The sequence below is a fragment of the Cricetulus griseus genome (assembly GCF_003668045.3).
Source record: "Cricetulus griseus strain 17A/GY chromosome 1 unlocalized genomic scaffold, alternate assembly CriGri-PICRH-1.0 chr1_0, whole genome shotgun sequence".
In the NCBI taxonomy this organism is placed as follows: domain Eukaryota; kingdom Metazoa; phylum Chordata; class Mammalia; order Rodentia; family Cricetidae; genus Cricetulus; species Cricetulus griseus.
The window spans coordinates 156,014,488-156,028,115 of record NW_023276806.1 but is presented as its reverse complement, the minus strand read 5'-3'; the positions used below and the strand labels follow the sequence as shown (position 1 = coordinate 156,028,115).

Sequence of the window (13,628 nt, the reverse complement as noted above, 5' to 3'; positions counted from 1 at the left end):
GCAAGTCCTCAGGGAAGAAGCATTCTTGTCAGTTCCAGCTCTTGGGGGCCTCTGGATCCTATACCTGAAGCGTGTGGTGTCTCTAGCAATAGGGGCTCACCTTCCACCTCCTGGGAGGGCAGCAAGGGCAATAGCAATGGCCTATATATTTTGGGAGTCTCTTGGACAATGCTGACCAACAACTCAAAAGATGATTTCTCATCCCTGGTGTTAGGGGTTCTGTTAGGTGGTCTCTACTCTTGAAGAGGGCATCATCAGCCCAAATGAGAAAATTTTAAGCCATATATGTATATTTATATACAGACTTAAGTATATTATATAGTCTCACCAACATGACTGCCAAAACATGAGTTCAACAAGTACAACAATAGGCATGTCAAAGGAGAAGGGGGAAGGCCTCAACCCTACATAAAAAAAAAAAAAAACTACAGGCAACTAAGGAATGCTGAGAGTGGGAGAAACTGTCTTCCCCAGGGAAGAGCACATCAATTGGTTACCTAATACTAAATGGTCAGCCCTGAAAACACACATACAAATAACATTGTATCAACTGAGCATGTTGTATTTAAAAATGTATATATGTATGTATGTAACAACAATTAATGATAAAGAGGCCATGAATTTGAACAGCAAGAAGGGCTTTGGTGGAGGAAAGGAAAGGGAGAATTGATGGATTATATTCTCAAGAAAGAAGACTTAACAAATCCAAGGTATCAGCAAACTTTTATTGCTATATTAAGATACAAATAATTCTTAACACCAGTGAAAAATTAGCCTACATTATAAATGAGAATTATTTTTATTTGGAATATATGGTTGTATCAAAAAGATATTTTGTATCCAAAAAAAAGGTTTTGCAGCTGTTTAATGATGCATATAAGTTTTTAAAAACAAGACTTTATGTATATAAGCTGAATAGAAAAGGGAGAAGGAGACCCAATATGAGAACTCTGGTAAGCTCAGATTTCTCTAAGAATGAAAGGGATGTTGAGAAACAATAAAATGAGAGGAAGAAAAGATTACTTTTCCAGAGAAAAGGCTACTATCTCTTTCATCTAAGTTTGAAAAACAGAATGTAAGATTCACTACAGTAATCTTATGCTCAAACAATATAAATCTGTAAATGGTTTTAGACCAGTGGTTCTCAACCTTAGTTTTGTTGCTACTTCATAACTGTAATTTTGCTACTGTTATGAATCATAATGTAAATATCTGGTGCAGAGGATATCTGATTCTTGACCCCTGTGAAAGGATTGTTCGACCCCCCCACACACACAGGGGTCACAACCCATGGGTTGAGAATCACTAGACCCACATGGTAGAAAGAAGTAACTTCCTCAAGCTGTCCTCTGAAGTCCACATGCATGCACCCATACACATGCATGCACAACAAATAAATATAATGTATATTTTACAGAAAAAATAGTGAGTATCAGATATCCAGACCCAGAAGATTTAGATTCAAGTAGAAGGAATTTTCATCAAATTAGGAATCACCAATGGCTCACTCCCCCAGAAACAAGTGACTATTAAATATGCTCATTTTGTTGGAATTTATAGTCATACAACTAAAGAGATAACTCAAGGGAATGTCATAACAGACTGTGAATGAATTTACAAAGACTATAACTACAATACTTAACAATTTTCTTACTGGTATAACAGAGAGAAGCAACTGGTCTACTGAATGGCCCCAATGCAAGAAATACCAAACCTAAAGACTGACCCCCTTAAACTGTATAAGCTGAAAAGAGGTTCTTTGGGAATATCTTACAGTGGGTTGGATTCCAGTATAAAGTGTATTTATCCACAGACAATGCAAAATTGGAAGTTAACATGCTGATACACAGACTCAAGAGTCAAGAAGACATGCAGAAGTTGCAAATACAGGGTAACACAAAATGAAACGCAATAAGGATAACTTAGGTTTAACCAATACTTTCACAAATACCAGATGTGAGAATTATGGCTTCACAGGTTGTTAAAGAGAAAAATACCTGGAAGTTTTCATTGATAATATGACCCAACACCAATTTCTTGGCTCAGGAAAATCTTGAGCAATAATACAGTGGTAATAATTTCATTGTATCATATTTTATTAGATGCCACCTATTTTCATTACATAATCCATGAAAGTACAGACAAGAAATAAAAATAGCCCACAGTCGCATCATTCAAAAATGAATACTATCTCCATTTTTGTGTTCCACATCAAGACATATTAATGTACACTATAAATCTTTGTAGTTATTTTTCTTATAAAAGTAGATTCAACTTTATAATCAGTTGGGTTTTTATGCATCAGCATATCAGTCACCACTCCATTCTATACTGACACATTATTCATTTCTTACCCTTTATGTCATATTTCAAAGGGACATTTCGAAATTTGAGAATATTCAAAGGAGGAAAAAAGGTAGCTAAAAATTCATTATGAAAATTTGCATTCGGCCACCTAATCTCTATCGTCACATAACAGCTAAGGACAACAGTAGTTCTTCCACGAAAAAGAGCAAATTTACAAGAAAACAATACAGTTAAATGCATGTCCCTGCAGAACTGTCTTGGCAGACGAATTCAGCAACTTTCTTATTGACCCATACAGCCAAGCTAGTACCAGCTGCTAGAAGTTACAGCAAAGTGGATTTCAGTTCAATAAAAAGTGGGATTTTTTTTATGATCACAGCTATCAAAAAGTGAAATAGAATAAATAGATGCCCAGTGCAGTGGAGCCTGCATGTAATCTAAGCACTCTGGAAGCTGAGGTGGGAGGGTGCCGACTGAGTTCAAGATCAGACTGAGAAAGATAGCAAGATCTTGCTTGGGAATGTTAACAGTGCTTAAGATAACTAATTGGAAAGGGATTTTGTGGAGGAAATTAAAGGCCTCCTTTGTGTTTGAAGATTCTGATCCCACTGAAAAATTTACTATGGCAACTTACTTCCAGTCTAGTAAATAAGGTCTTACAAAATTAATTTCACCAAATCTCATGTGCCTTGGAGCAATGTGAGGAATCCCAACACTAATGATGAACACCTATGTATTTGATGCTTTTCATTCATTACTTTTTACATCATTTAGTCCTAGGAATAGACACTATTACTATTTCCACCACACAGTATTTTGCAGTGAGTGTGGCTTTTTGTACTAATTTGAGGGTATTCATAAGTCCATTAAAAGCTACAGTGTCACTCAAGCACACCTCCTCATGACATAGCCACAGCTCGTGCAGTAAATCATAACCAAACACAACCATCTTCTGCAAAGTTTTTATCTAATTAGGTCTCAAACAAGCAGTCAATGGATTTTTTCTTAACAAAAATAAAAGCACTATTCCCAGACTGTATTGTCTAAATAATAAAATAACAAAATAAATTCATGAATATAACTGAAGGCTCAGTAAAGCAAATTTGATTTTCAAACCCTTGGCATTACTAATTAAGTAACCTTGGACAAGTTATTAATCTTTCTATGTCTCTTTAGTCTTTCATCTGTGAAATGAGTATTGACCTCTGGAAGAGATGTGCAAGCATTTACCCCACAGAGTCTGACATGATTGCTACGCTACACAGCCAATAAAACAAATAGAAAGACTTTACACTACATAAGTAATAAAGCAAGTAGAAAAAACTGATTAACCTGTTCCACAATTCACTCCAAAATATTAAAATAATTTCAAAGTGTCATTATGTTTGCTGGAAAAGAGCATACCTCCCATTATGTTTCTGACTGAAAATCATTAATGAAATAGAGATAATCACATAAAATGTGTTTTGAAATTCCATGCAAAAGATCACCTAAACACAATTCAACTCCCATTTTTTTGCTTGCTTTTGTTTTTTGTTTTTGTTTTGGGTTGGTGGTGGGTTTTGGTTGGGTTTTGGTTTTTGTTTGTTTGTTTGTTTTGGTTTTTTGAGACAGGTTTTCTCTGTGGCTTTGGAGGCTGTCCTGGAACTAGCTCTTGTAGACCAGGCTGGTCTCGAACTCACAGAGATCCGCCTGCCTCTGTCTCCCCAGTGCTGGGATTAAAGGCCGTGGGTCACTACCACCTAGCTCCATTTTCTTAAAAGACATGTTTTAGTTGTTAATTCTGAGTGAGATAGGTAAATGTCAGTCTGAAAAGTACTGCTTTTATCTGTGATTTTTTACAACTTTATCCAAACTACTCTCATGAATATGCCTTGTGTTCCATGTGTGCTCCTCTAGAGGCACCAGGGACAGCCAATAAAATCATTAATAAAGTAAAACTCGTCCCAGCTGAACACTATGGATCATGCTTTTGTTACTTAAGTATTTACTAACATTAAATACTTGGTGTTTTATCCCTAAAATGTGTCATCTATTTTTATTTCAAAAATAAAACAACTGTAGAATGTTCAAAAATACCATTTGTCTTGCCGGGTGGTGGTGGCATATGCCTTTAATCCCAGCACTCAGGAGACAGAGGCATGTGGATCTCTGTGAGTTCGAGACCAGCCTGGTCTACAAGAGCTAGTTCCAGGACAGCCTCCAAAGTCACAGAGAAACCCTGTCTCGAAAAGCCAATTAAAAAAAAAAAAAAAAAAAAACATTTGTCTCAATGAAATTAAATAAATTTTTTATCATTAATAAATTCTTATTTTTCTAAAGAAACTAATTTTTGAGGAACTTGTTTTAGTATACATCCAGAATAATTTTTATAATTGATGAATTGATGCCTTTGTAAATACACTTATTTCACTTATAATTCCTTTTCTATAAACTAGAGATAAACATTGAAACTGTAGTCTAAAATATGTATATTATCTATTTGTGTTTGAAAATGAAAGAGGGTACATAGAATAGTCATCTTTTTTAAGGTCCACTGAGAGGAAAAAAACTCCTATAATAATCATTGTTCTGAAATGAAATTTCATTCCAATAGTGTCACTCCTGACAAGTATATACAATAGCATATGGATCTTTAAATCCCACCATTTTTAACTATGTTTCACTTCATTGTAATATACTTTTCCTTTTCCCAATGGCCAGTATTGTAATTAATTGAACTATCTGATCACAACCTATGAATAAGAACCTGTGTATACAAAACATTTTCATGCAGAAGTTTGTATCAAACACTTATCAAGATCAGCACAAGTGTTCAGAGCAGCGTTTCTCAACACGTGGGTCACAATGCTTTGGGAGTCAAATGACCCTCTCACAGGGGTCACCTAAGACCATCAGAAAACATTGATATTTACATGATTCATAACAGTGGCAAAATTACAGTGATGAAGTAGCAACAAAAATAATTTAATGTTGGGATCACTGCAATGTAAGGAATCGTATTAAGGGGTTGCAGCATTAGGAAGGTTGCGGGCCACTGGTTCAGAGGGTAGAAGTACTTGCTCTCAACCCTGAGAACCTGTGTACCATTTCCTGAACCCACATGACAGAGGGAGAGAACAGACTCTCACAAGTTGCCCTCTGATTTCTGTTTAGGCTACATGGCATGCACTGCTCAACACACACACACACACACACACACACACACACACACACACCAAATAAATGTAATTCTTTTTACTTTTTATGAATATTATACAAAACACTTTTAAGCAAGAAAATCACTTCAGCTTTTAAAATTTTTTATAAGTATCATTGAACCACCTAAGAGATGTTTTAAGGTAAACATACAAATGATGATAGATGCTTCCAAAAAGGTACAGGACAAACTGAATAACCACAACTTGAGAACTAAAGAGCTTTCCTTGAATTTCAATTAGTGGGTGCCATTCAGGCTTCTTTGCTCCTAAGTGATTTCATTTGTCTAATTCAACTTTTAATAGTTTCTCCAATATGCAAATGAAACCAGCCACCTCTAACTTAATGTCTGCTGAATAAAGACCCTGACATTTTTTTAAATGTCGCCTCAGAAAGCTTCTTTGAGCAATATTTGTCTTACCTGCAACATTTTTTAAAAGGCCTCTACTGTATCACACACACACACACACTTTTCCAAGCCCAACTTGGCTTCCTGCATCCTGAGTTTCACTCAGGGAAGTCAGGGTAACTGAAAGTACTGCTAAAGCTGCCTAACCTGCCTCAAGATGTACACCCTCGGCTCACTGACATCTCCTTAGGTTTACTGTCTTTGTTTTGTGGGATCATAACCCACTGCCAATGTCTTCTGCATGAGAAGGTAGCAGCCGTCCAAGGAGGCTGTGGCTTTGGCAGGATAACTGCGTGCACCCAACAGCCTCAAATAGCAGGGGTGGGCTTCACAGCCTCAAACACCAACAGTAACCGACATGCCAATTTTCTTCTAGCAACACCAGTACATGGACAAGTTCTGCACCACAGCTCAGAGAAAAGTAGCTGATGGACGCATGGATGGAAAGCTATTTTGAAATTACTCAAAAGAGTCGTCTCGCTGGGAGGCTCTTCCTCTCCACACACGGTCTGTTTTCCTGCCTAATTTAAGAATGAATCGCTGACACCTCCAGGTGCAATACCCTGAGGAGAGAACATACCCATCACAATGCTAACGAGGGTGCATAACCACCCCACACACAGGGGGTGCCAGTTCTTACCTTAGCAGATTAGACAGGGGCAGAGGTCCGGATCCTCCGCCCAGGATCCCTCCTTTCCTGCCAGATAGGAGTTTCTCCACCAGAGCCACATTGCCAGTGCGAGCAGCTTCCAGCAGCTCCTGGTCCTTCCCCATAGTCTCTCACGAGTCCCCTAAAGAGTCCTTTCCCTGCTCCGGTCCTCTCCGGGTCCGGTCTCCAAAAGCCAGGGCCCTCCCCGCCCCACCCTAAGAGGATGCCAGGGCTTCTGCACGCTGAGATCCCCGCAGCCCCGCGCAGGGAGCAGCACGCAGTCCTCCTCTCACACGGCACAGCTTCTACAATGGGGAGCAGCCCGTGTTTGGGTAGAGGGGCTGGCCGAACGGCGACGCGCCCCCACAGCCACTCCCCTGCATTCCCGAGGCCTCCTTCCCGCGGGTGGGGTGTGTGCGGGTGGGGATCGGGCCCGTGTGCCGCTGAGGAACGGAAGGAGGACGCTGGGCTCTGAGGAAGATGCCAAGCAAGCACTAGGGAGGATGCTCAGGACGCCGAGCACTGGAGAGGATGCTCCAGCGCTGAGAGGAAGGCGCCGAGCACTGGGGAGGATGCTCCGCACTGAGGGGAACACCGAGCTCACAGGAGCGGCCGGGGGAGCGAGTCAAGCGCGCCCTCCCCGGAGCTGGAGCGTGGCGAGCGACAGCGGCGACGGCCCGTGCGCCCGCCCGAGTGCCCAGCCTGGCCTCGCCTGGGTTCCACCCCGGGCGGGCTCGGCGGTTCAGCGGCGGCGATGGCGGCGGCGGCCGGGGTGGCTGCGGCCGCGCCGAGGCTGGGCTGTGCGGGCGAGCCGCAGCGGGTGCGAGCGGAGGGCGGCGGCGGCGGCGGCTCGGAGGCTCGGCGCGCGGGGGGCGTGTGCGCGCGGCAGGTGCGGCCCGGGCCCGCCGTGGGGCGGGGGCGGGGGCGGGGGGAGGCCAGCTCTGTGCCAGTGGGCGGAGCCCTCCCTGCTCCCTCCTCCCTCCTTCCCAGCTCTTCGCTCCCTCTCCCTCCTCTCGGCTCCCTCCTCTCTCCTCCCCTCGCTCCCTTCTGCTCTCTTCTCCAGTCTCCTCGGAAGAGGTTTAACTGTGTGAGTACTGGAGATCACCCTGCTGCCTGCTGAGGCACCTTCTTTGCCTGGAGCCCAGACTCGGGAACCACACTTGAGTACAATCTCCCACTAGGAGGTGATGGAGAACCTGACGCTCGGAGGAGGCTCTTTTGCTACTGCTTCGGTCCCAGTCCAGGATATTTCATCCTCTTGCTTTACCCCCGTGAGACTCTGCGAAACCCACCCTTGGAACAGATCGAAGAGGTTTGTTTTATCCTAACCTCTGAATGGTTTGTGACTTTTGCAAGTTTTTGAAGGGTCTTTAATCAGCCTGAAGTTTAGTTGGGTTTTGAGATCTGTTGTCCAAACACCAGAAAAGGGCTCTCATTGAAAATTCCTCCACACTAGGAAAAATATAAATGGGCATGGAGGGGAGAGCTGTTTTGATCTGCATATGTGATCAGCAATTCATTGTGTATGGCTGACTTGATTTTGTGGGATGTTTTCCTGGCTCGTGGTAGAGAGAGCACACTTTTTTTGAAACTTGCTGTGACCACATGTGGTCAGATGGTGGGAAAGGGTATGATAGGCGCTTTGCTTACAACAACACAGTGAGCTGGGTACTATTACTATATATTACTTCAGAACTGAAATGGAAGTCCAGAAAAGACAAAATGCCACACAGAGTAATTGCCTGACACTCTGGACCCGGGAGTCAGTGAGATGGCTCAGCAGGAAAAAAAAAGTGTGCCTATGCCAAGCATAAGGACCTGAGCTCAGCCTCAGGAACCCTCATAGTCAAAGGAGAAAACTTACTCCACCAAGTTGCCCTCTGGCCTCCACATACCATGGTACATGTTTTTACACACACACACACACACACACACACACACACACACACACACACAGTGTATGCTCCCATAAGCATAGATAGACACATAGATAGGCTGGAGAGATAGCTCTGCAGTTAAGAGTATTTATTGTTCTTGCAGAGAATCAGAGTTCAGTTCCTAACACTCATATCAAGTGGCCGGCAGCTTTCTGTAACTCCAGCTCCAGGGAACCCAGTTCCTCTGGCCTCCACAGACCCTGCACTTATGTACACACACACACACACACACACACACACACACACACACACACACACACACACACTTAGAAATAAATCTTTAAACCGGGAATGGTGGCACACTCCTTTAATCCCTGCACTAAGCAGGCAGAAGCAGGTGGATCTCTGTGAGTTCGAGGCCAGTCTGGTCTACAGAGTGAGTTCCAGGACAGCCAGGGCTACACAGAGAAACCCTGTGTGTGTGTGTGTGTGTGTGTGTGTGTGTGTGTGTGTGTGTGTGTGTGTGAGGAGAGAGAGAGAGAGAGAGAGAGAGAGAGAGAGAGAGAATCTTTAAAACAAATAAATAATAAATGCAATGCAACAAAATAAGAACTGGATCCTAGAACTGGCTTAATCCAGAACCCAAATTCAGCTCCCACTAAACAGAAAATTACACAGATGATAATTCACATTTAATGAGTGGTTACATGCCAGAAGCCATATGTATTAAGTGTTTTCCATATTTTTATTTCAACACTCAAAAAAGTTCTGTAGACTATGAGCCTATCATCTGCGTGTTTTGCTTCTCCGTGGGGACAGAGGTACCACTTTTATCCCTAATGTATATATAAGGAAACTGATGAACTCAGAATCATGCAGCTGGAAAGTAAGGCAAGACAAATCCAGGACTGTCTGCTATCTAGACTTTAAGTAAACAACACGGAAACTCAAAAGACACTTGGAAATAAAAAAACAAAAACAAATGTTTTGGTGTAGCTCAGTATTCTAAGATTTCGTGTCAATGGCTCAAAGTATTAGGTTAATCTGTAGCCTCTCCTTGCAGGTTTCCCAAAGGGCATAGGGTTTGACAAGTGTGATGTTTTGGTTTTACTTTTCATTTTAAAATCTATTTTAATGAAAAGATGATATATGACCCCTGACATATGGTGCTAGCAGAACAGTTCATGAAACAAGAAATGAATAGCCACAGATTGGTTTTGATAATAGCGTGGGAAAATCCTTTTTTCCCTTTACTACTGTTGCCACTTAAGCAAAATAAACTTTTCCTAGAATATTGTATAAATATTTGTGGTTGTTTAAAAGAAAATGACCCCCAAAGGGAGTAGCACTATTAGCAGGTATAGCCTTGTTAGAGGAAGTGTGTCATTGTGGGGGTGAGCTTTGAGGTCTCTTATGCTCAAGCTATACCCAGTGTCACAGTTCACTTCCTGTTGCCTGTGGATCAAGATGTAGAACTCTCAGCACCTTCTCCAGCACCATGTCTGCCTGCATGCCACCATGTTGCACCATGATGATAATAGACTAAACCTCTGAAACTGTAAGCCACCCAATTAAATGTTTTCCTTTATAAAAGTTGCTGTGGCCATGGTGTCTCTTCACAGCAATTGAAACCCTAACTAAGACAGTACTCAAGTGAGCAAAGCTGAAATATCAGCCACTATTGAATCATGGATGAGTTAGTATTTGGAGGTTCCTGAGTCATCCTTATCAAAATCATGCAACTTCCAGGGAGGAAACCATTAAAAATGATTTACTCTAAAGATCAGTTCCAAGTTCCAGGCACTCTGCTGACATATGATAGTCAAAGGCAATATCTCTACACTTTTTATTTTGGTTAGTATCTAGCTTTCTATTGAAGAGGACAAAGGTTTTCATTTAATGAAAATAAACACAAAAATTAAAAGTGAAAACATTATTCCAAAAATCTAAAGATACTAAATATCCAGAATTCTTTATCACCAAACATTTTTGCATCTGTGAGGGATAGAAAGAAGCAATAAGTCTTGGGAGCCAGCTAGGCAATCTGGATCTCAGTTTGTTAGGCAAGAACTCGGAGTTCATCTGTACTGGCTTTCCCCATCCAGGATATTCCTCTGGTAAAGCGTGTAGATGTTCATTTCATCCTTACAACAAGACTAGGGATCTGTCTCCCAAAGACAGTCAAAACAGTGAAAAAATGGCAAATAGGAGGCTGGACACCAAAGAAAACGTACTATCCTATTTAGTGGTCCATGAGGCAGAAGGGGCAAGAGAAGACGAAAACTAGAGTTGAGCCAGAGTTGTGTTTTGAAAGCACAGCAACTTCACCCACTGGTAAAGCAGTCCCGGGGGATCTGAGTAGGAAAAGCAAAGTGCACGTTGTCTCTTAGAAACAGAAGTTTCCTGTCCTCTGGGAAAGCCAGTGAGAAGGAATAGAGATCCCCCCCAGAGCCCTAGTCTTCACATTCCATCACCCTTCTTATAGCTTGTGGCATTAACTCTCTCCCCTCTGGGAGACAAGCTGCCTCTCCGCTATTACCACCTTTGAGAGTCTGTGAACACAACCTGTGACCCCATACATACCCCGGGAAAATGCAGTGTAGTTTACAAAATTCGTATCACATTAAGGAGTCTCTAAAATCCCAATGATTTTTCCCAATCTCTTTTCATTTTTTTCTCCAGAGAAGCAGTGGTGGTCCACACTATGAATCCCAATAATCCAGAGGTAGAGGCAGGTGGATCTTTGAGTTTAAAGCTAGCCTTATCTATAGAGTGAGTTCCAGGCCATCGTGGGCACCTCAGAGGATTGTACTGAGGAAATGCCAGGTACACCTGATAAACTATTACACAGTACCTCAAAGAAGCAGCTAAGAAGACACATGGACACATAATTTAGCCTGAGCATCTAACCACCCTAAAAGGAAATCCCAGCCTTCCTTCTTTTACCCCATCAGCTAGCTCTCAGCAATGTGGGCTGTGCAGTCTCTGTCACGCTGCTCAGCTCTCCTGTTGTACTCTAAAAGTAGCCCAAGGAGGCAGGGTAGGGGGTTTGAGACAGGGTTTCTCCGTGTATCTCTGGCTGTCCTGGATCTTGCTCTGTAGACCAGGCTGACTTTGCCTCACTGAGATCTGCCTGCCTCTAACTCCCAAGTGCTGAGATGAAAGGCGTGGGTCACCACTGCCCAGCTCTTAGGAGAATCTTAAACAAATGAATGCAGTTATAAAGTAAAAACTTTTCTTTATGTGCACTGAAATGTGAATATTGTGTCATTTTTATATATTACAAAATAATTTTTCACCTGTTGAAAGATGCAAAAACCAGGCTGGAGAGATGGCTCAGTGGTTAAGAGTACTTGCCACTCTCCCAGAGGACCCACGTTCTAGTCCCAATACCCACATAGCAGATCATAGCTGTATGTAACTCTACTCCCAAGGTATTCAATGCTGGTCTTCTGGCCATCACTGGTACTGCACACATGTGCTACACACACATTCAGGCAAAGCACCCATACATATAACATATCATTTTAATAATGAAAAAAATCTTAGTTCTTCAGCTATACAGACTGTCAGTAGGATTGACTCATGTGCTATAATCCACAGATTTAACGATGACTTGATCTAAAGCCTGGCTAGAGAACTACTTCTTCCTTTGGGCTGATTGCTTAGAGGTAGGGGTATAGAGGAGAGGGAGAATAAATTGCCCCTTTAAGCCATCTCTCCCACCCCAGGCTAGGTAGATAGGAAGTCTTCTCATCAGTAAATCTTAACTCCTGTGTATCTGGAAATAGATTTCAGGGTCTCTCTCCTTGCAATTTTACTGTGCCTTTTTTTACACCCTCCTGTGTCCTCCTTTGACACAATTACAGCAAGCATCTTGACTGACATAGGAGCCCTACCAAGCTGTATCTCAATTTATGAGGAGAGAGGTGGTGCTAGTGTCATTGACCAAAGACAAGGAGCCCCACAGGACTGAGATGCCAACCTCTTGAGAGTTGGTACCAGCCGCTTGGTGCTGACATCTGAGAGGGAAATCAGTAACCATGGATTAACTGTATTTTCTGAAATAAACTATCACTGCCCAGGTTGAGGGCATGCAGCTGGAGGAAGCACAGTCTCCTTCGAGTGCCCTCTGTTGGTAGATCCCAAAAGAGCCAGGTGGCAAAGCAATGAGGATGGTTTGCAAAACTTTGAAATACAGCACAGCCATACACCACATAACAGTCTCCTTCCAACAAAGTTTCCTATACACAGCAGTGCTCTCATGAGCTCACATTGCCTACTAACATAACTGTTGCAGATTGTGTAGGTGTGCTATATAATAGTTATGCAACAGCAAAATTGCCTAACCACACTTTTCCCAGAATGCATCCCTGCCATTAGCAACACATGACTATGTATGAGAATGGGTATAAAATTAAGAAGTAATAGTACAAGAATTGGCATAGCTGCCCCCTGGAAATTAATTTCAACTCTTCATATCATCACTTCTGAGTATTCTTAACTTTCTATTGGCATTCCTAAGACTCTTGGACATCTGCCTCCACTCCTGAAACTCACAGCACTTGTGGATCCTACTTCCTTCTCTAGTACAGAATCCTACCCACCCCTTACTAGTTCTATGAAAAGCTTAACCACTTTCAAAATACTTGAAGAGTAATACCTTTTCTTACAGAATTTCACCAAGAATCTACAACACTATTTATATTTCTCTTTATCCAGCACTTTCTTCATCACAGTCTGCTACTGCCCAGAGGCTCTGGGGCCCAGCATTTGAGGGACCCTTGAAAGTTGTGGTCCATTTGTAGCTCAACACATTCCAGCTGCTTCTGTTTTCCATAGGGACATGCTTCTCATGGCCTGTTATTCATGATGATGATGATTTGCTTGTGACAAGATCTTGATGTGCAGCCCAGGATACCTCAAACTGTCAATCCTGACACAGCCTCATGACTGCTAGAATTGTAGACTTACCCCACTGTGCTCAGTTTCCTCCTATAGTCTGATGGGTACAATTTTCATTATTAACATTCTGGGTATAGGTGGTGTTTATTTGCTATTCCAGCATTCCAGAGATGAAAGTAGGAAGATTGCCACAAGTTCAAGAACATCCTGAACTGAGCACTGTGATCTGTCCCCACTGAACCTATCAAGGGTAGACAAATGCACAGCAGACCAGCATCCCAGG

General features: G+C 42.2%; 1 protein-coding gene across 3 annotated transcripts in view; it reads right to left on the bottom strand.

The window, feature by feature from the left end:
- Window positions 1–6,848, bottom strand: part of Anks1b (ankyrin repeat and sterile alpha motif domain containing 1B) — a 1,028,376-nt gene extending 1,021,528 nt beyond the window's left edge. For all 3 annotated transcript variants that reach the window (XM_027392602.2, XM_027392606.2, XM_035451548.1), the window contains exon 1: window positions 6,555–6,848. In XM_027392602.2, coding sequence (XP_027248403.2) covers window positions 6,555–6,688 — 134 coding nt within the window. In that variant the 5' untranslated portion in view covers window positions 6,689–6,848. The remainder of the gene's footprint in view (window positions 1–6,554) is intronic.
- Window positions 6,849–13,628: the final 6,780 nt, after the last annotated feature.